Source organism: Lutjanus erythropterus, chromosome 8 (genome assembly GCF_056507025.1).
Source record: "Lutjanus erythropterus isolate fLutEry1 chromosome 8, fLutEry1.hap2, whole genome shotgun sequence".
NCBI classification, from domain to species: domain Eukaryota; kingdom Metazoa; phylum Chordata; class Actinopteri; order Lutjaniformes; family Lutjanidae; genus Lutjanus; species Lutjanus erythropterus.
In genome coordinates, this window is record NC_139324.1 from 26,336,057 (window position 1) to 26,359,451 (window position 23,395).

The 23,395-nt window shown below is 39.3% G+C and overlaps 1 protein-coding gene across 4 annotated transcripts in view; it reads left to right on the plus strand.

The window, feature by feature from the left end:
- The window catches only part of LOC146322928 (FERM, ARHGEF and pleckstrin domain-containing protein 1), a 90,008-nt gene that overhangs the window by 33,438 nt on the left and 33,175 nt on the right, over positions 1-23,395 (plus strand). For all 4 annotated transcript variants that reach the window (XM_084725069.1, XM_084725070.1, XM_084725068.1 and 1 more), the window contains exons 3-8: positions 13,111-13,215; positions 13,332-13,374; positions 14,525-14,603; positions 17,030-17,127; positions 18,565-18,679; positions 22,368-22,515. In XM_084725069.1, coding sequence (XP_084581195.1) covers positions 13,111-13,215; positions 13,332-13,374; positions 14,525-14,603; positions 17,030-17,127; positions 18,565-18,679; positions 22,368-22,515 — 588 coding nt within the window. The remainder of the gene's footprint in view (positions 1-13,110; positions 13,216-13,331; positions 13,375-14,524; positions 14,604-17,029; positions 17,128-18,564; positions 18,680-22,367; positions 22,516-23,395) is intronic.

Sequence of the window (23,395 nt, forward strand, 5' to 3'; positions counted from 1 at the left end):
ATTGTGTAGGCACAATGAAATTCCAGTTGCACCATCTTCAAATGGTGCTTGTATTCGCACATATCTACATATTTAAGATTCACACGTATTTACAAAGAATAAATAGAAAAATAAAAGATGTTAGTGATAGAAGTTGCAGGAAGTACAGAAATAAGCAATAGAGAATCAAGATACACAATAAAAATATAATAAAGGCTTATATAAAAGACTATAAATGTGCAGAAATAAGCATGGGCATGCAATTAATAACAGAAAAATACAATAAAAACACAAGTAACGGGTGCTCCCATGGCTCAGTTGGTGGAGCGTTTGCCCCATGTGCTGGGGCTGTTGGTCCTCTGCAGCGGTCGCTGGTTCGGTTCCCGCCTGTGACCCATTTGCTGCGTCTCGTTCCCCCTTTCTCTGTCCCCTTTCCTGTTGTGTCTTCAGCTGTCCCTATCCAAAATAGAGGTAAAAAAGCCCAAAAACTAAAAAAAAAAACGCAAGTAACTCTTGATAGTATTAATAGTTTATTTGTCATGAGGTGAAAAAGCACTCAGACTTGTGTCAGATACGGAGTGATGGTCTCATGGGGATGATGATGATGATGATGATGATGATGATGATGATGATGATGAAGGTGTGTGGTTAGTGGGAGGAGATTGCACATAGTGGTTTTAAAGCGACACATAAGTAATATGCCTAACTTTGTAGCAGAAATATTTACAGCCTTCTTCAAAAAACTAAATTCCTCGTTCATGAGGTAAGGTGAATTTTAATGTAACTTACTAATTAAATTATATAAAGTCTTGGAAGTTATGCATAATTAAGGGTGCAAGGTGCCATCACAGGTGGCTGGCCGTTAGGTGGCAGCTTCATTCAGCTTCCTCGGCGCTACCCACGCTCCACCTCTTTCCCCATTTTTGAATTAGCTGGTAGTTAGCCAAATCAGGGACCACGCTGTGAGCTTCAAACCGGCTCTTTAGAAACCTATGTGTGACGTCATGGATGCTCCATCCACTGATTTTTATACTGTCTGTGTAAACCAAGTCCTTGGAAAGCAGAAATCACTGGACAGTTTTTAAGTCCTGGACAAGGAATATGAATCCCGACACAACGTAGCCTATAATTTAACTCAGTGTCTACATGGTTAGATGTAGCTTTTTTTTTTTTTTTTTTTACTCGTGAAGATTGTATTTTTGAATAAAAGTCTTTTTATGTTAGTTGATTCTTGAATATTTTCTTTAGTAATGGCAGTTTGTTTGTTTTTTTATTTACTTTAGTACTTATTCAAGCAAAATGTTCTTTTCAGATTAAAATATTTACACAACAAAAGCTAAAACAAAATTAGAACATGAGAGTAAATAATCAGGCAGCACTGAGTCTGTATACAGATGGAAGTGCAAGTGCAAGAAAGGAGAAATATGTTTGTATATAAATAAGTAAAATATGGATAAAAGAAGTAAGCTAAGGAGATAACCACATACAGTATATAAAAAGAGAAATGCAAAAAATAAGAGATGACCTCATATAAAGCAGATATACTGTATAATAATGACAATAAAAGAACAAACTCTTGAAATTAAAACAGATAAAAGCGCAGCGCATATGGAAGTGTGTAATAAAAAAAACTACAATGGTAATACTAAAACGAGCGCAATTAAAATATAGTGACAATAAAGTTACAATAAAACACAATAGAATAGTATTATAAAGAGGAAAATGCATTATTCAGTTATTCAGTCTGCTTTTACCGAGCTAAACTAAAAGTGGAGTTTCTAGCTAATGTGAAGTGACGCATCCTCACCCTGAGTGACAGTAATCCCTGGCTCTGGAAGGGCTGCTGGTGGAGAATAACCAGCATGGGTCCAGAATTTGAAGCATTCTGAAAGGATATTCAGGCAGATGAAGGAAAAAGAGGCCAATCTTTTTAGTAATTCCAGCAGCCTTAAAACCCTTTCTTGCCCTCTGCTTATTTTAATGATACTCCAAGTTAGGCTCAGGCGTGATAAAAGTGTGCGTTTAGCATAATACCATGACTTATTATTTGCAGGAAGAGCAAAGCATGTTGACATGTTTGGATAAATCTCCGCAGCTGCTTGTTTAGTGTCTGCACTAACGATGCAAACCCACATCTATTAGATCTATCTTCTGATTTATGGCACTCAAACTAACAGTGGGAGGTCCTCGTACAAATGCACACGGCTATGCACTGTTAAGTATTCAGCAGCACAACGGTCACAACAGGACACTTAATTATTCTTTATGCAAAATCAATATGTTTCCAGCAGCCCAGACAGGCTCCGGGGAGGGCAGGCAGGGAAAGTGGGGAAAATATCCAATAGAGGAGGAGGAGGAGGTGGTGGTGGCTGTTGTGGGTAGCTACCTCCATCTCAGGCTCAACCCCTATTGAATCCAGAGGACAATATTTTCATGGTTGTCCTCTCGGGGCCTGGAGGCTGGCCTGGTGTGACAGAATGACTCTGACAGCTGTGGCAGCCCAATCATCACTTTTCCTTTCATTTTCTGTTGATAGTTTTCATCTGCAGGTTGGGTGTTCTGAAAGAAAAAAAAAACAAAGGGGAGAAAACCTTCGTACTTAAATTAATTTCCAGATGCTTGTCTCAAAACACGTTACACATATTAGAAAATAATTGCTGAAAACATGTGGAAAGACTGAACTATGTAGCACTGAACTGTTTTTCACCATTTGTGTGTTCAGGCTTTTTTTGGCGGTCTTGAAATCGTGGCTCAGTGATGCAATCAAACCATACGTCTGCAAACACTATACAACTACACTATACAACATCTCATTGCGGTTATTTTGACTGATATTGCAATGTGATCTGTGACATTGGAGGGAATGATGATTTTTATTTATTTAAATTTTTTATTAAAAAACATTAAAATGATTATGGTGTAATTTTTGTGGGGATCTGTAACAAAGAAAATTTTGTAAAATAAGTTTAGTAGGCTAGAGCATCTCTGCACCCATATTTAATTTAAAATGCAATTAATTAATTCAGAAAAAATGCAGGGTTCAACTTAAACTCATTCAATTGAGTGGGTCTGGATTGTGCCGCTGAATGAAAGCATGTCGCTGCGTAGTGGCTTTTTCTCTGCAGACCATTAAATTAGCCAAATAAAATGACAGAAATATCTCAAATAAAATCACCAAAATAACCAGCCCATCACTGATAGCTGACATATTCATCCGATCGCCCAACCTTAATCCCAGGTTCTCAAAGTCTAGATGTCTTTAGATGTCTTGTTTTGTGAGTTCAAAACATAAAGATTTTCAGTTTAATATGGTAATAATGGAGAAACGCAGGAAATCACCATATTTGAGAAGCTGAAAACGGCATTTTCTGCCATTTTTGCATGAAAAATTACTCTAAACTGCCCGATTGGGCAAGTGAGTTGCTATATTTACTTGTCTGATATGGCAATTTACTTGCCCTGGGAAAGCATGCAATCCTTATTGATGAGCCCTGGAAATTAAATGTTACACCGTCATGTTTCTACTGAAGCCCAGAGTGGACAAACCAAACACAACCTCTTGATTTGACCCTTCATATTTTATGCCACTTTCGCGGCCGCCATAGGTTCTCTTACATGCTTTGAAGGGCAGAGTGAGACATGATGTTTGCAGTCTGTAGCTCACCGCTTAATGCCGTTAAATCCTACAAACTGTCGCTTTAAGTGAATTAATTACTCAGTATTTCTTGTAAACATAACACTTCTCAGAATCTTCTTTTCCTAAGTACAGGGCTAATTTAAACACGTCATGTTTTTGCTGTCGCAATAATTATAATAAATCTGTCCTAATTATGAACACACTGCTACAAACATATGCATGGTCACACATCCATATGTGCTGAGAGGGTATGCAGGTAATTTGACAGGATTATCAGTGGGTCTGCCTCCCTCCACTGTTCTCTCTTTGTCAGCTTCCCGCTGTAGTCGAGTCACCCTGGGAACCTCTGCGGCACAAGACCTGAATCTCAATGAGCTTTAGCTGCTGCTGACCTCTTTGTCCTACCCTTCGCTTACAGTGCACAGTATACACCTGCTCATGCAATGACAAATTCACACCACAGCACACACAGAGAACCCTACATGTGCCACAAGGTACTTTAAATAGCTTTAATAGCTGTTTTTTTTTTTGTCTTTATTGCGACAGAACCCATGGGAGTATGGGACAGGCAGTCAGGGCGGTTTTCACATATGTTTTCAATAAGAGCACAGGGAGGATTCAGAGTGGGAATGTATCTGCCTGCTACTGTAAGCACTTCTGTAATCTCAGCCCAGCCCTGAGCAGTGTTATCAGAAGAGCCACGGCTCACTTAAAAGTATCCAAAATCATTTCCCGGGGTTTTCCACTGCTGCTGCTGCTACTTCACATGTGCAAGAGTTGTGAGTCACTAGTGAAACTGCGTCTTCTGAAGTCTTTTTTTTTTTTTTTCGTCTCGAAAAGTTGCTGTCTTATCAGATGAGCACTGGAGACAGTCGGATGCAAAAAGTGACCTTTTTCCCCACTTCTCCGTCTGCTTAGTCCCTTCTTTAAATCACACAGTCTCTTTCATCTTTGACCTCGATCAGCTTCCTGTGATGTTGCTGAATGTCACAGCTGAAAAAACCTCCTGCTGTGGAATGACTGCTCCATTATCTGTCAGAGTATAACTGAACCAGCAAGGGCCACTGGACCAGTGCAGCCCAGTGACACAAGACACGGAAAATGAAATAATCTCGGCTAGATCTGCAGTGATTACTCAATTAATCAGTTAGTTGTCAATTAAATTAATCGCCAACTATTTTGATAATCGATTCATCATTTTGAGACATTTTTATGGATTGTTATTATTTCAGCTTCTCAAATCTGAATATTGATGGGTTTCTTTTGTACTAAGTAACAGCAACTGAATATGTTTTGGTTGTCGTCAAAACAAGACATTTTGATTAAACAGTGCTCATCGTTTTTTTATGGGCCAAACAATCAGGGATGTAATAATGAAAAACTAAAGCTACAATAATACCACGAAAAAAAGCCCGATATGATATTTATAGGGCTGCAACTACTGATTATTTTAATTATTCATTAATCTGCTTATTATTATGACGCTTGATTAATAGATTCATTTTTCAGTCTATAAAATGTAAAATTAAAAAAAAATTGAAAAATGCTCATCACACTTTCCCACAGGCCAAAGTGTCATTTTCAAATTGATTCTTTTGTCTACCCAACAGGCTAAAACCCAAAGACTTTTCATTTACTATCAAAAATGATGAAGAAATGCAGCTAATCCTTACATTCAAGAAGCTGCAACAAGCAAATATTTGCCATTTTTGCTTGAACTTGACTGAAGTAATTATCCAAGTAGTTTGCAACTAGTTTTCTTTTGATAAACAATTAAAGTTCAGATTAAACTGTGTACTGCAAATACCTACCATATATCATCCTGGCTATCTATCTGCTCCGATAGGCATGCGGTACATGTCTACATGTTAGAAATTGTAAGAACCTTAATATCAACACTATAAATTGCAAAAAGTCCCAACAGCAATGCTATAAAAAATGCAAAGAACCCCAATCACAATGCTAAAAATTATAAATAACACTCAACAGCAATCGTACAGGACCCCAATAACAATGCTAAAATAGTTAAGAACCCTGGTAAAAATTATGGGTGTCCCAATCCGATATTGATATTGGCTATCGGTCCGATATCAGCCAAAAAACGAGTATCGGATTTTATTGGACTGCATCTAAAATCTCCGATATAAGCGCTCCGATAAGCAGTCCATTTTCTGCTCCAGCACTTCTATCCATAGGTGACTCTGGTTGCTGACTATTGTTTTCTGTTTGAGTAACATCACTTGATCAAGCCTTTTCTAACATTCCACACTACAAAATAAGTAATAAAAGTATGTATGATTCGTGCTGATATCGTATCGGATCGATATCAGTATCGGTCAATACTCAAGGCTGCAATATCGGTATCGTATCGGAAGTGAAAAAGTTGTATCGGGACATCCCTGGTAAAAATCAACCAGAACCCAGTTATTAATGCTGGAAATCTTCACGAACTGCATATCACCTTTAAAAATTACAAAGAACCCAGATATCAGCCAAGAAAATATTGTAAAGAACCCATATATCAACGATAAAATGGTCAAGAACTCCGATATTAATACTGAAAATCTTCAACCTGGTTCTCGCTTCTAAAAATTGTAAAGAACCCACATATTAATACTAAAAGTTGTAAAGAACCCACATATTAATACTAGAAATTGTAAAGAACCCAAATATCAACAGTAAAAATGGTTAAGAACCCAGACACCAACGCTAAAAATCATCAAGAACCCAGATATCAAAACTAGAACTGGTTAAGAACTTAAAAAACAGTATCAATTCCTCCTCCACTGCACTGCAATCACCACGACTCCCACATTCAACCAGCCATGATTCTCTTTGTTCTTTCTGTCTGTCTGGAGCCCAAAGGCTTTGGCAGTCTGTTTACCACCCATGCCACCCACCCGCCACACTCCCCCAGGAGAAGTTTGGTGAGCACTGCCCGGCCTGGCTTATTACAAGTGAAGTGGGCCATACCAAAATCTCCTGAAGGGGAACAGTCGAGGGAACACAAAGCTACTTTACACCTGACCTTTATGTTTCTTTTGCTGACAGGAGCTTACTAACAAGAGGTGGGGGTTGGGGAGTGGAGGGGGGGGGTCGGGGGTATTTGGTCTACCCTGAAGTGGAAACCCGAGCGGACATGTGTGCAGACATCGCTGTCATCTTTATTTAGCCTTCCTCTGTCAGCTGGAGCATGTAGAGGTCAATGTAGCGATGCGGGCATGCTAGCGCTCGTACGCATGTAAACAGTAGTAGCATCCTATGAACCTATGTTCAAACCTAATGAAGCCAGACAGACCCTCCCTCTCCAAGCATCTGACCTGAGCCTGCTGAATCAGGAGGCATCGTCTCGGTTGGGAATTGGCCACTCCTATGTAAACTAGCTCCGGTGCTTTTATAGATAGAGGTCATAAAACGGGAGATTGGTGACATTTTCTTGGCATTGTGGTTGATGGAAGAAATGTCATCTGCTGAGCCCGATGTTTCCTGAGGACTGTAACCTCTCGGCTGGGGGGAGAGGCTGCAAGACATGTATGGAGAGTGATGAGAAATCCTGTGTCATCTGGGTGGAGGAGTCACAGCTTCTGCTTTGTGCGGATGTACACGCAATTGTGTAATTGTCCATTAGCCAAAAAAACATCATTAGCTTTTCCAGTGTCAGCACTTTTGTGTTGATGTTTAGTTTAGAATATAGATGAAAAGGAGAAATATAAAGACAGTATCTCTCCAAATGCCACTCCAATAAGTAATAATGGATGGTTTAATAAAGTAGAACTCAAGGCACAGTTCACCTCTTATTTCAAATATAATGGAACTAAAAGGAACTCAGCCTGTGGTGCTCAAAGCGCCAAAAAAATACATTACTTTCTTGAAGGTTTTTGATTATGGGTCTCTTGCCTTCAGATATTTCAGGTATATTGCTTCAGTTATCAGAATTAACTTAAACTACCTGCTTGTTCATGTTTGATGTTTAAGCTAGTACAGCTTTGTCTAGCGAGATAAAAAATTAATGTGCGGAATACTTAAAGGAGCTGAAAACATGTTAAAACGTGAAAGGTGTCTCTGGTGGTGATGAATCAGTAGGGAATTATCAGCTGAATCTGCAGCTTCCTTCTGCTTTACAGAACTTAATAGTGAGTTTCGGCTTCTTTCTAAGCTCCTGCACACAACTTTATTGTTTTGGCTCACTGTCACAGCTTTAGTTCCGTTCTTGGCAGCTGTTTTGAGCGAGAAAAAAACTCTATAAACCCATTTTACAGCACCTACTCAGCATCAAAAATATCAGACAGATACAGTTAGCAACTAGCTGGTGAGCAAGTGGAGCATTTAGCAGCTAAAGAGACAGATTTTTCCCTCAGGAGCTGGTGTAGGAGGCCAGAGATGGATTTAGAGAATGAATATAAACTAAAAATGCGATGATATGTCACTTTAGCTGCCAGCTAGTTGCCCAAAAATCAACCACTGCAGATTTAAGTAAAGACAAAGTACCTTAAAAAGAAAGTAACTAGATCAGCTTTGGGCTACTGTGTGTTAATTGATAATTAGCCAATGTTAGCATGTTAACATGCTAAACTACCACTGACCATTGTAAACATTTAAACTAATAAACATCAGCATGTAACCACTGACATCTTGACATTAACATTTATCTCAAAGCAGTGCTTCACACATCTGTTAGTCTGGCTGTAAACCCTTAGTATTGTGTCTGATATTGGCAGTTACATTTGGCAGCCATTACCAGCCATCAATAAAATGTGCTATTGTTTGATTTCTCATGTGTTAAGAGTTCACTGGAGGCGCCCTGACCAGACACTGTGGCTGCATAGATAACTGCCAAGATGCTGTTATGTAAAGAGACAATAGGCCTTTTTCACTGGAGACATTTTGACCTGTCACGGTCGGAAAATCACAGGTGTACATAATGAAATTAATGGTGTCTGAGTTCCATTTATTGTTGTGCATGTTGGCTGACTGTCACACTGTTACGGCTTACTGAGACATTTGGACAGAACAGAGCCATCACTAATATTATTTGCAACACCTGAACTTTTCCTACAAAGATGAGTCTGCTGTGAAAAAGGACTAAAAAAGAGATGAAATAATCGCTGTTTACACCACTGCCCTCATACCCTTGTGTACTTTAGTTCTTGTGATGTTTTTATGGTTTTGGCTCGGCCCCTTAGTTCACTTTAGGGTAAGTCTTAATTCTACTGCAGGCAATGATAGGCTTCTTTAGACAATAGCACAAGTTTAACTTTGTGATAGTTTGAGAAATTCCTTTTCCTTTGTTAATGCGGCATGTCCTCGTGCACAAAGTCAGATCCCAGTTTAGCGTGGAACAAGTTGACTGACCTGCACAGAGCCCTGATCTCAACACCTTTAGGATGAACGTGAATGCCGACTGTGAGCCCTGGTCTTCTCATGCAACATCAGCAAATCCCTGATTCCAAAAAACTAGTGGATGCTGTTATTTCACCATGTTAACACTGATAGTTACTTGGACTCACCGAGGTTTGTTGAAGTTCTGCAAGCGTAATTCTTTCTCATTCTTGCTTGATATACGGCTTCAGGTGCTCAACAGTCCGGGGTCTCTGTTTTCATATTTTGCGCTTCGTAATGTGCCACATATTTTCAATTAGAGACAGGTCTGGACTGCAGACAGGCCAGTTTAGCACCTGAACTCTTTTACTATGAAGACACACTATTGTAGCATGTGCAGAAGGTATCCTGGCGCTGTCTTGCTAAAATAAGCAGTGACATCTCTCAAAAAGGTGTCGTCTGGATGGCAACAATTGTTGCTCCAAAACCTGTATGTACCTTTCAGCATTAATGGGGCTTTCGCAGACAACAGTTAGCCATGATGCCACTGGGACTAACAATGGCATTGCCATCGGTCCAACCCTAATTTAATTAACTCAAATTGAAGTGTAAAACAAGAAGGGCCTGGCCTCTTGTTGCTCGCCATCCCCCTGCATTTGGCTTGTCAGTACCACGGTATTTCAAAATTGTGGTTACTTGTAAACATCCTTATGTGGGAGCTGTGCGTAAGATGAGTGCCCCTTAGTGATATTAAACTGTAACACAGACCAAAGTACCAAAGTTCAGTTGTGTAAGACGTTTCTGTAATGCCCAGTTTCATCATTACATTGTTGTAGTGAGACTTTAGAGACTTTAAAGTGAAGAGTGTGTAACACGGTTTCATTTGAGTGCCTGCGTCATGACGATAGTCAATCTCCGCGACTTGTGCTTCATTAAGGACAGCGCTGTTATTGTGTCGGCTGCGGCAGTGTCAAATGGCAGCACCATAACTCGAGTCTGCAACAGCTGCATTTAATCAAGCACTGCCTGGCTCTAATCAGCCTCTGCCTTACCCATCTCTGCTTGGCTCGTGGTCATTTTACACTGACAGCAGATTTATAAGGCTGGATATGAGAGTGCTCCAGTGAGACAGAAACACTCTTCAGCCCTCACTCTATTCAGCTCGCTTTTCTCTGCTCTTCTCGTTCCTGCAGCCTCTACAGAGCACATTTGTGGAAATCAGTGCAGAGAACAGGAGACATAGAATTCATTCATCGGTTGTTCTGCCTGCCGGTTACAGCAGTCTATTAGGAAGCAGTGTGTGTGTATGGGAAGGGTGTGTTTTGGCTGGTGGCCTCTTTCCCTCCAGCCTCCTTGTGGCATCCCTCATCAGTGCCGTCACCATATGGAAACAGCTGGTCCTCGGCGGTAGGATGCCCTCTGCACTGCATGAGGCAGCCTGGAGAGAGATAGTGGTGCTACACACAGGAAGGACAGACACAAGGAGGAGCTGCTAGGGTGGGCAGCTTGTTTTGGGAAGATTATGGGTTCGGTTGTGAAAGTGTAAACCCTCTCGCTAAGCTGGTGGAGCTTAAGTTTTTATTCTCTAAGCATTAATAGGAACACAGACAGTGTCATTCTTTGCCTTTGAAACACTACATAGATTTACAGGCAGGCTTTATTGTGGGATGAACAGAGGATGTCAACACAGTTCAGCTGTATGCAGGGAATTCTTGTAGTAACTTGTGCCTTAGCAACTTGCTGTCCTTTTGTGCAGAAGTAGCAGCCCTGGATCATTATCCAGCACAGGGGCAACTGCTACTATAAACACGCTCATTTTGGAGCTCATTCTGGTGTAAACCAGTTGGTCACGAGGAAGCAGCCAGGCAGAAAGTCTCTTGTTGTGTGCCTGACAGAGCTCTGTGTCTCCGTAGGGCGTCTATAACCGAAGAAGTGTTTCCGTGGAAATCCCTGACATTTATTTGACCTTGCATGGGAATGTTTCTTTGCTCTAAAGATATGTTGGCTTTCTGAGGTTTAGTTTGTCGTCACATTGCAAGTATTTGTCTCCCCCAGAACCATTTTCTTCTTAAGAACCCTTTTTTGAAGAGTTTATTAATGATTCTTTGTAAGACGAAGAGTTCCGTTAAGAACGTTATCATCCCAGGGACCCTTTTTGAAATCATTAAACCATCATTGTTCTGAGATTTTTAATTTGAGTTTTTATTCTTCTTTTAAAAAAACTGTTGAAATGTTTCCTCAATTTAAAAACGTGCAATTTTAACACATACTGTTAAAATGATGGATGAAATAAATATACAGTTAATGGGATTCGGTAATTTCTTGCCTTGTTCTTCATAGAACTCTCAGAGAAATGGACAGTTTTAGGAGAAACCCTTAGAATATAAAGGGCTGGGTATTGGTGTTCAATAACTTTTCAGATATTGATTGAAATAACTCGGTACCAAGTTGTATCAAAACCTCTCCAGTCAAACGGTACCTGCAGTCAATCATTTTTGTACCCTGATCTAGAAATACATGACTATTTGTATGGTTTTACACACAGCCGATCACTACAAGCCCTCTTGAGTTTAATGTACCATGTGATTGGCCCATTACCGCAGCTGCAGCTAGTGGATTCTAGCTGGTGTGGTGAAGTCAAGTACGGCATATTTGACCAGCAGTTCTGTGTACAAAATACCACCAAAATCTTTAAAAAAAAGTATGAAAGTTAAAAAAAAAGGTGTAGAATGAAATACTTTATTAGTATCTGTGTCACTTTAAGGGGATTGGTATTGGTACTGGTATCATAATGTTCAAATGATACCCAGCCTTAGTTCTGGGTGGAACCATTACACCTTAAAATGGTTCTCTGTAGAATTTCTCACTTCCACAGGTTGTTGTAGATATAACCCTTTATGTTGCAGTGTTTCCTCTAGGATTTTTGTCAGCAGCGGGGGCAGGCGTTCCATTTCTCTTAGAGAAATATTTCAATAAACTTATCTGAAAAATGCAGTCATCTGTTACATAATACTATCAATTAGTTTACTCACGTTAGCGACACTGAGTTGGCACTGGGCCAAATTAACTTAAACTACCGATAAGTTACATAACGTTAGCTGGTCATCAACATATTGTGAACGTCTGTTTAACTTGTAAAATCTATGTCGAGTTATCTCAAGCTAATAACTTACGTCAACCTCTTCTCCGGCCGGTAATTCGCTGCTTTATTGTTTATTTGTAATTCGGGAATTCGCTCCTCTGACTCTGCCCTGTCGCCTAGGTGCTTGACGTGCTTGACGACCGCGCCCCCCAAACAACGCTAGCATCATGCAAATGAGCACGTGCAAGTATATTTCCATACTGAGCAAGATAGTTATCTGCAGTTTACCTTAGTGCTCGCAAGTACCCGACAGGAGTCTATTTTGAAGGTGGAGAGATGCGGCGGTGGTGTATTTGTGTCAACAATAATAAGAAAAAAATCAAATTTTTTTGAAAAAAAAAAAGAAATTTGAAGGAGTGGCGGCTAGAATTTAGGAGTGGCGGGCTGAATGTAGAAATGAATGTAGAGGAAACACTGTGTTGAGTACACCAGGAAATAAAAGGCCAAAGAACCGTACATGTTTCTAGTTATCACTTTTATTTCTCAGAGTGTGGGCGGTTAAGTTAGTCTTCAGAGTGTTTATGTGGACTGTATGTAGGGTGAGTGAGGACACAGATGGTTAGGAAGACTGTTTATCCCGTCCTGATTTTCTATCAGCCTCAAAGGCCGCTGGTCCGTCATCAGTGACAGCAGTGACACTGAAAAACACAGATCAAAGACAGGGTCCAACCCCCTGTCGCTGCCGAAGCTTTTTGTGGCCAACTGAGCTATTGAATGCCAGGATGGAAGGAGGGAGGATAGCGGAGGAATTCAGACAGCGTTGTCATCTATTTAGGTGACTCTAACCACCACAGGGTTTGACAGGCCTACAAAAGCAGGGCTCTTCTGTTTGTCACTGCTCTTTTGTGTCAAAGTCTTATCAATGTGGTTTCCTGAAGTTTGGATGTCCTGGGTTTAAATAAGACTATGAAATGTCACTTGGATTGGAAAAAAAATACAAACGGTTTCTGTACTTGTTCATAAAAAAAAAAAACAGACAAGTGTTATTTTAACCAGAATTCTTTGTTGTTGTTGTTTTGTCTCCTGTTCACAGCAAAAAGCCTCAGGCAAGGTGCTGTTCGACCTGGTGTGCTCCCACATGAACCTCATTGAGGGGGACTACTTTGGCTTGGAGTTTCAGAACCATCAAAAGATGATGGTGAGTGAGGATGAAAATGAAAGTAAAATGGATCTTCTTCTTCTTACACATGTCAGAATGAGTTTTGCTTAAAACCTGCTACTGAGTTATGCTGTATATTATTTTTTTTTCCACAGGTTTGGTTAGACCATATCAAGCCCATCATCAAGCAGCTCAGACGTAAGTGTTTCTAACTGGTCTACCACATTTTTCTTTGAGTGTCTGACTGTTTTTTCTGGAAAATATGGCTGTTAAATCAGTGAAGAGATACTACACAGTATGATCCTTGTGGATCTCATAAAGCTGTAGTTCCACCGCAGGAACGGGAACCTTTGGTGGAACTCAGGGACCCAGGGTCTAAATGTGAAAGGGATAGTTCACCCAAAAATAAAAATTCAGTCATTACTACTCACCCTCATGCCGATTGAAGGTCAGGTTTAGTTTTTTAGTCCACAAAACACTGCTGGAGTTTCACAGGAAAGCAGCGTGAATGGTGACCAGTTTTCAAATGGAAAAAACAAACGAAAAAATAAAACATTAAATGCCTGCTGCGTATCTGGCATAATCAAAGTGTCCTAAAGCCCTGACATGCTGTTTGCACACCATCACACCACACCCACCCAGTTCAGACTGCATGCATCTGCAAGTGACCTTGGCACCAAGTTAAGGATTTACAGTGAAGATTTAGGCTAAAAACATGATGTAAATTATGTCTTTCAAGTCAACTTGGCGTGTTGGGGCTTTAGAAGTCTTATGTATTCACCTGCATTATTTTACACGTTATAATATAATATGTATGTAACACTTGGCAGTAGGGATGTTACCGATTAATCAGTAATCGCCATCAAGACTTTCACTGATTTAAAATGTATAAATCAATAATTATTTGACAGAAGTGCAATAATTAAACCTCATTTGACCTCATTTCCACCAGGCAGCCAAAAAACTGAGAAAAATTGCTATATACTATTATTTATTAATGATTAATTGATTAATTGCATTGTTATTGTTGTTCAGCTATTGGGTAAGGAAAATGCACAGAATTTGCATCCCTACTTGCCAGCAACAGTTTAAGACTAGATTTTTCCTGTCCCTTTAGGGTGGGATAAACATGGTAAAATTTAGTAAAAACTATGAATGAGGAAATTTTGGCAAACATTCACAGCAGCATGAATGAGAGTGACAAAGCTGCCTGCAGATGTGTTTGCGGACATTTTTTAGCAGCCTGGCGAGCAGAGGCATTGACTGATGCCAGTTATCTCAAAATGCCAGATAATCAGCCCAATTAATCGTCATATCACTAGTTACAAATCTCATCTGTCCCACACAGGGCCGAAGCACACAATCCTGAGGTTTGCTGTGAAGTTCTTTCCTCCAGACCATGCCCAGCTGCTGGAGGAGCTAACTAGGTGAGCCGCTTTGAGTCTTCTCTGCATAATTAAACTCCTTTATTTCTACATCATGCACGTCTTCAAGCCGACATTGAAATGTACCTTCTTGTGCGATATGTCTTTGTACATGTAAATGACTTCAGCTGTGACCGAACGTGATTGTAGAGGCATAAATGAAACATGTGCTCTGCTTCCCAAAAGATTTATTCTCTCTTCGGCTCTGCAATTCGCATGTCATGGCTGCCATGTTCCTGATTTAGCCCTCTGGAGATTAGCGCAGAGCTAATGATTTTCTGGTTTCTGTGTCCTCGTTGTGGTGCAGGCTCATGACTTGCATGCTTTTACTGTCAGAGCAAAGGAATAATATCTCAGGAAGTAATGTCTTTCTGACACATCGTCTGTGTATGTACTGTTAAGCATTTACATAAAAAGCGCACTCAAGATTTTTTGTTATACAGCACTTGCTGATCTTTATATTCAAAAACGCAGCAATCATGCAGTGCAATGATGATAACAGGAATTAATGAGTAATAGGCCTAATTGAATATGTGAATTACCCAGCACACACGACACATCTGTCTTTATTATATCACACATATTAGATAGATAGTTGTAATTGGCCCCTAACTGGGATATTAGATTTCACAGCTTGCTAGTTAGGTGTCTCACACTGGAAAATATACATACACACAATAAACGTGTGGTTGCACGTTGAACTGAAACAATTTTATAATCTATTAATGATCTAAGTCAGTTATCAATGAATAACTGCAACCATTCTCAGGTTTCAGCTTCTTCAATATGAGGATTTGCTGCTTTTCTTTGTTTTATATAATTATAGTGGTTCAGTTTTGTGTTAGTGGGACAAAACATGATATTTGAAAAAAAAATTCCAAGATTTTATAACAATTTACAAACTAATTTTGTTTGTACTAATTTACAAACAATTTTCAATTTATAAAAAAAAAAGATCAATCTATAATGAAAATAATAGTTTGTTGCAATGCATTATTATGCATTTGTGCCCCTACATATATCCTCACATATGTCACACTAATGCACAGACATGATCATGTATACACACATATATAAATTTAAACATATACACTGATATGATAACTGATAATTACCTGTTTCTGATGGCCGATGCCGACAAGATAGCCAATAATTTCCCATTTTCGTCTTTAAAAAATATGTCGATATATCCTGTAGTTTATGCACACCTGAGGGTAGGAAAGGCTGAGATGTAGTGAGCAAAGATGCATAATTTCATATTTCACAGCTCTGACCAAAAAAATCTAACTGACGTCACTACAACATAAAGAACAGCTCAGACTCTTCAAATGTGCATTTATTTTTCATAAAAGTTTATCAAAAAAAACTTCACAAATATCACACTGATCATGCTGATTATTATAGCCAATATTTATCAGTTAATATACACCAATAGCAACATAGACCAAGTCCGATATAGCTGGATAGTTATATGTTTAGTATACAGCGATGTTTTTTTTAGGCTGCTGTGACTGAAGGGACAAACACCCTCCTAAAGTGGGCTTCCTCCTTCATTATGAAGTCAAGTAGCAGAACTTTGCATGTGGCATCACAGCTTCAGCAGGTCCATTGATGAAATTGATAGCACTTCTTATCTCATCCTGAGTTTTGAGTGTGCACTACATCATTCATTTATATTGTAAAATATTAACTTTCTTTTTTTCATTATTCAAACCAGAGGTTGTCAAAGTGGGAGGCGGGCCTCTCTAGGGGACTCCAAACAGTTTCAGTCGAGGCTCAGAGAGTGGAAGTAAAACAATATTCCATTAGTTATTACATTAGTTATCAGGAGGAGATCACATAGAATAGTATAAAAGTGTGTGATTTGGTGTAAGAGACATGCAGTATTGGGGAATTCAACTGTTTTTTACTGTTTTCAAGTAAAATAACAACATTAGGCTATCTTGACGTTGGTAAGTGCCTACATAATCATGATCCCATAAATGTCCAGGAGTTGACTCAATCTAGTAAACCAAGGTGGGGGAACCTTTTCTCCAAAATTTATCTGAGGGGAGGCAGACAGTCTCAGACTTTGAAAACCCCTGATTTGAGCTAATTGTTATACCTTTATTAGGACTACACTGACTCCTTCTCTGGCTCGCATCCAAGTGGAGCAGCACTGTAAGACAAGACAGTCAGTAAATCTTCAATTAATGACTTCACTGAACTTATTAATTACTGAATTACCTGGCCCAACTTCTTCTGGAAGTCTTGTGTAAAATTAAAAGAGCCAGGATGCACTGAATTCTATCAGAAATTTTGTTGCAGCAGGTCTCGTGAAATCACCAGTACATGGTGTTTCTGAGTTTCATTTGATCTTGCTCCAGTGTGGAAACCACCATCACATCTACTCTACCAAATCTGTGAAAGCTTTTTGTGTTTGCCTCCAGGTACCTGTTTGCCCTGCAGATCAAACAGGATGTTTCCTGCGGACGTCTGACCTGCAATGACACCAGTGCCGCGCTGATGGTCTCCCACATTATCCAGTGTAAGTTCCTCATGGCTGTTTCCTCATTTAGATCGAGACACCAAAGAGGCGACTGATCAGATAAACGTCTTTGAAGACACGTTATGCTTTTTTTTTTTCCCACACAGAGCTTATCATCAAACATTGTCATATAGCACACAGCACACCATTGCAAAATGATTAACTGTGTGTTGCTATGGATACCTTTCAGTTGGATGCCTGAACATAATCTTGCAGGACGGCTTCAGAACAACCACACACATCATGTTGCCTTGCCAGAAAATTCTGAGCATATTCATTTCCTGACATTTCTGAGTCACAGTGTGTTACCAAAAAAAAAAGATCAAAGACAACATGCATGATGATCCTTTAAAGGGATAGTTCAGATTATTTGATATAGGGTTGCATTTGTAGTGTACGGGATCGTATGTTGGTGGTCGGCATAGGAAACGGAGGAGTAGCTGCAAGGAACCTTAGCAATTTACTGCTGTGGACAGGCTCAGTAACAAACCTAATTTTAGCCACCTAAAAAAATCAATATCAGTTTAAGTGCGTACTATATTTAAGATATTTTCACAGCTTTGCTTTGCTGTCAGACAGCCAGGGAAAATACCATCATATAAGCCTGATATTGTTGGTCTTCTGCTGCCTCGATCAGTTAGTTTGTTTGTGTCATTGTGTGACCTTGGTGAATCTGAACTAACTTTTTAAAACACCAAAGTCACACAATAACTAACTAACCAATCGAGACAGCAGAAGACCAGCAATCCTGTGTTCTGTGAGGTAAAATTGATGATTTTGCCAGTGGAGTTTGGTTGGTTTGGAGAGAGCAATATTTGGCTTCTATAATGGCGGTTTTCTGTCTGAAAAAGCTGCCTGAAAGCAAGTTAAAGTGCTGAAAAACAATCAAACTATCCCTGTAAAGGAGAAATCTGTAATATATTTATTGTAATTCATCACCAAATGATCACAAATATGTCTGAGATGAAGGAAACATGCCAAGTTGAAATACTCGCTTCTCTTACAGCCACGGTGTCCTCCTTGTATTCCAGTTGGTAACTTCTGTTATTGTTTGCCCATTTCACATTTATTAGAGTTAAAATTGAAGTGTCTGTCTGTACTTTGTATTGTCAGACAACTGATAGTTATAAACAGTTGGTCAACAGTGTAGGACTGTTCGGCGCTTGTTACGGTCAAATTGCAATGTTTGTGCTCGTCTTATGAGCTCCTGCAGCCTGCCTGAGCCTCCTCGAGTTCAGAGAAGGAGGGGGTTGAGGCAAACAACTTGTTCAAACATAGATTATGTCTATTGAACTCACTATTCGAACTGCTGTACTCATCTTTGGATGTTCAAATGTTGCATAGTGCTCCTTTAATGTTGTTTTTCCATTTAGTTAGTCACCTATGTTTATTTCTATAATAACATACATTTTTTCCTTCCTCTCCCTAACTTTTCAGCTGAGATTGGGGACTTTGAGGAGAGCCAGTGCCGGTCACACCTCCTCAACAACAACTACATCCCAGATCAAATGCCCCTGATTGACAAGATCATGGAGTTTCACTCAAAGAATATGTGAGTCTGTAGAACTCGAGCACAATCCTAAAATAACAAATTTCTTTCATCCAGTCGGGGTTTCTTTTTAGCTCTGTTCTTTAAAAGGTCACTGAAGCCGTGCCCGAACGCCACTTATTCTTTTCACCCATGAACAGGAAATGTTGTTTCACAGCTCGTGCGTGACCCGTGGGGAAGTTTTATTATACAGGTGACACATTCAGGAAATCAGCCGTTGAATGAATGGGTTCTTTCTCTGGTGTGCTCTGTGTTGCTGTTTATTATCCATAAACTTAGAAAACCCAGTCTTTGTAAGTTGTTTTACTGCTTCTGGACAGATGTGGGAATATGTTTATCCATTACTCTAGCAACAAAAGCCTGCACTGAAATCTTTCTGCAGCCCACCAAATGACTCACACAGCTGTTGTCAGCTGGGTTAGTAGGTTAAACACTCACATTTTCTGAGTCTACTCTCATGCGTCTAATGCAGGAGTTTGTGCGCAGGGAAGCTGGTTATTGAATTTGAACTCTTTTTCTACGTTAGTATCAGCCTCAAATTTAACAGATTATTTGATGTGGGCTGTATGAGGCACTATTAATAGTCAGTGTTAGAGTAACTGCAAGGATGCTAAGAAATAAACTGTTGTGGACGGGGTCAGCACAAAATCAATATTAGTTTAAGGGTATGTGATATATTTAGAATATTTTCAGTGTTTTACCTCGCCTTTTCCAATGGGTTTAACTGCTGTTATATAAGCCAACTATCACCTTCTACAAACCAACCCACAAACTAACCCTAACTCCAGAGACGAAATCAGCAATTTCACTTCACAGAACATGGGAGTTGCTGGCCTACTAACAGCCTGGATCTGTTACTTTGTTTGTGTAATTATGTCACTTTGCTGACCATGTTCTGCAAGGTAGAATTACTGATTTCACCTCTGGAGTTTGGCGGTTTCCCTCAGAAAAGGCCGTCTGATGGCAAAGCAAAGCTGTGAAAATATTCTAAATATAGTGTACACTTAAACTGATATTCATTTGTTAGGTGGAAGGTTTTTATTTAAGTGGTTAAAGTACCTTTTGTTGCTGACCCTGTCCACAGCAGTTCATTGCTTAACTTCCTTGGTGATACTCCTCTCCGATTCTCCAAACTGGGGTCATACCAGCCGCCACCTACTGTAGGTAATACACTGATTATTGCTACAACCCCCCTAAAAATAATCTGAACTATCTCTTTAAGCGTGGTATGCTGTTGGGAGTATATTACTGGCAACTTTCCAGATCTCCTCCTGCCATCCTCCCTCAAAATGTCCTCATCAGCGCACAAATTTGAATGTGAGCTCTGCCAACCCTCGTCTCACCTTCTACGTTACAGTGGGCCGTGCCAGAGAGGGACACACGCTGTGGGCGGCTGCCTTGTGAAAAGAGCTCCCCTTAGATTTGACTGCTCTCTTTAAAATCACTCTTTTTGCTCAGTTGATAACTGTAACTGCATCTCCTCTGGCTGCGTGCCACACTGTGTTAAATCTCTTCTTATTACGCACCACATGCAGGAAACAGGAAGGCTTATCCGCTGATAAGAATTAGGAAAGTTAGTAAATATTTGCCGCCCCTCCCCGACCTTCCAGCACTGCTCCAAAAACTCAGATAAACGTGAGAAACCTGGATCCACTCGGACTTGGTCTCTCACCTCAATTAGTGAGACACACAGCCGGATGATAAGCCCAGATTTAATGTATTTGTCCAGAAAATTTGTTGAAAGGATAATGAATGCCACAGTTTGCACTTGTTAAGTCAAAGTGTTAAAACCTGGAAGTAGGATTAGCGTTTTTAATTTTGCTGTGTCTAAATTCACCCTCCCAACTCTGGTCTGTTTTTCAAAACGCATCTTTTATTTAGTACCACTACAATATATAGATTTACAGATAAGGTCACTGTAATTCTGTTCTATATTTTTCTCAATGTCAACAAATCTCATGACAAAAAAAACAATAATAAGTTAGTCTGTCACTCAATAATTCCCCAGGTCCCTGTTATTTCTGTGGCTCTCAGCCCCAAGCACAATTATTACTGGATGTAAATCTTTAAAAACCCATCATCAATATTTAGTTTCTTCTTTTTTAAAGGCCTTGTAATTTCCTAAAACAGATTGGCACTGAAGTTTATAGCAAATGTGAGACAAACATAATTATAGTGCTTTTGTTCAGGACTGTTTTCAGCTATGGATTAATACACAACTGGTGCCCAAGGGAGCACTTACTGCAGTGCGGCTCGTTTTTGTGTTTTTAATCGTTTTTGGACAATAACAAAGGTATATGATATGGATGGATAAAACTGCATTCTCATGGATTCAAGCAGACAGTAAACAGACAACACCTTAAGAACAAACAGTCCAAGGCAGCGGTTTTATGGCAAAATAAAACACGAATGACAATGTGACAATACACAAATTAGTATGAAAATAAAATAACCATGTAATTTCACAGCAGATATCGTCGCAGTCTGATGGGGTGTTTAGGCTTTTTTTTTGTGATATTTGATATTTTGTAACATCCCATCAAATAAAATTATTTCACTAATATAAATTTAATTTTCAGTAATGCATGTAGCTATAAAATGCAGCTTTCTATTATTATTATTCTATTGCAAACTTGAGGTTAATATTAAATTATACCCAAACCATAAGGTAATTCATTCATTTCCAAATGGACAGTCATTTTTGGACCATGATATAACGACTATTTGTATAATTTTTCTTGCAGCCAATCACCACAAGTGTTCTTGGATTTAGTACACTGTGTGACTGGCCACTACCGCAGCAGCTACAACCCATACTGTCTCTGGTGTGGTGAAGTCGAGCACAGTGTATTTGGCAGCTCTACATACCAAGATGCATTCTAATGTGTGGCTTAACTCAAGGGTCAGAAGCCTTTACCATAAAAAGAGCCATTTTGGTCCAAAAAATTATTTAAAATAAATCTTTAAACATATCTAGATATTTATCTATAGATATAGGTGTGGATATATATAGATATAGACATAGGCTAGTTGACAAAATATGAAAACTTTTTTTTATTTGCTGTTTAGGCTACACATTTTTCCAATTTGACAATGTAAGAATCAATTTAAGCATACAACAAAAAGTGAAAATTAAAATGTTAAGATAAGAACCATTATTCATTTCTATTCATTTTTTTTTGCAAAAGCCATTGGACAGGAGCAAAACAGCCGCATGTGACTCCAAAGCCGCTGCTGCTGGTCGCCCCTGCTTGACTACACGCCTGTGGTGTCTGATAAAAATAAATGCATAAAATTTGGAAGGATTATTTTGGGAAAGCTTCCATTCTCGTGATAGGTATCGAGTAAAGTAGAAAAAGAAGTGCTGTATTGGTGTTGGTATAACTTTCAGGGCAGTGGTATCGATACTGGTAGGATTAAACAAAACCCAGCTTTAGTTGCTGGTATTGTCTGCCAGGTTCACCTGATATTACCATAGTCCTCTCGTCCATTAAAATTATGTTTGCTGTCAACTTTCCGCCTGAATTCATGTGAATAAGTTATACCAGTCCTCGGCTACACAACAGACCAGTTTTGTGAGCAGCTTGAATTCTTCATTGGATTTCCATGGAGTTTGTTGTACAAATGAAATAGGAAAATATAAAGTATCACCAGTATTGTTTCATATTACTATTGTGTTCTGTGTTGATAGAGGTCAAACACCAGCAGAATCAGACTATCAGTTACTAGAAGTGGCGCGCAGGTTGGAGATGTATGGGATTCGCCTTCACCCTGCCAAGGACCGTGAGGGCACGAGGCTAAGCCTGGCTGTGGCGCACACCGGTGTCCTCGTCTTTCAGGTCAGTCCCAACAGTTTGTAGGTCCACACAGGGTGTGTTTTCGTTGATGGTTGGGGTAAGAGGTCATCAGGCTGTAGTAGATGTGATTATCAAACTTTTGGGATTAATTTTGTGTTGATTCATCTGTGCTTTAAGTTCACTTTTATAGGTATGTTTGGTGATTAAAATGTATTTATTTTTTAACTGGACAGCATATTTTCTCTGGCCTGTAGTGCTATTTATTTATCTAGATCGGAGCTGCTCACTTAGGGGGGCTACATTTGGCCCTTGCAGCCCTCACTTTGGCCCACAATGGACAAGCTCATGCTTTTACTCTCCTTATTTTGAAAGTGCTATAAAATCTTTTCCGTAATGATTACAAAGCATAAATTTTGTGCAGCTAAAAAGTACATTACCACATTATACTGCGCAGTGGTGTTAAGTTTCCCTATTAATAACTATGAAAATGTCTTGTCTAACTTATCTCCCACTGATATTGCAAGTCATAAATGGCTGTACAACAGTGATATTGTAATACAGGGTCTGTGATATGGGGGCATTTTGTGATGATGTGTAACTTAAACATTGCTTAATGTAAACTTAATTTCCAGTTATTATTATTGATTTGTGATGCTGTGTTGTCACTATGGTACTGTTCATATTTTTTCAAGCTGAATCCAAATTTTCAGTCTCAGTTATAAAAGTGGACAATACAGCTGTTCAGCTTAATTTAAAGCAGCTTGAGTTCTTTCCTTTTTTTAACTGTATGCTCCTGAAACAAAGCACATGGATGTTTTTATGTGAATGATTTAGATGAGTGTTTGAATTATTTTTAAACTTAATTTTAGATTTAGAAACTAGTTTCTCCATGAAACTGCTTGCAACAAAGTCTGTTTGTTAT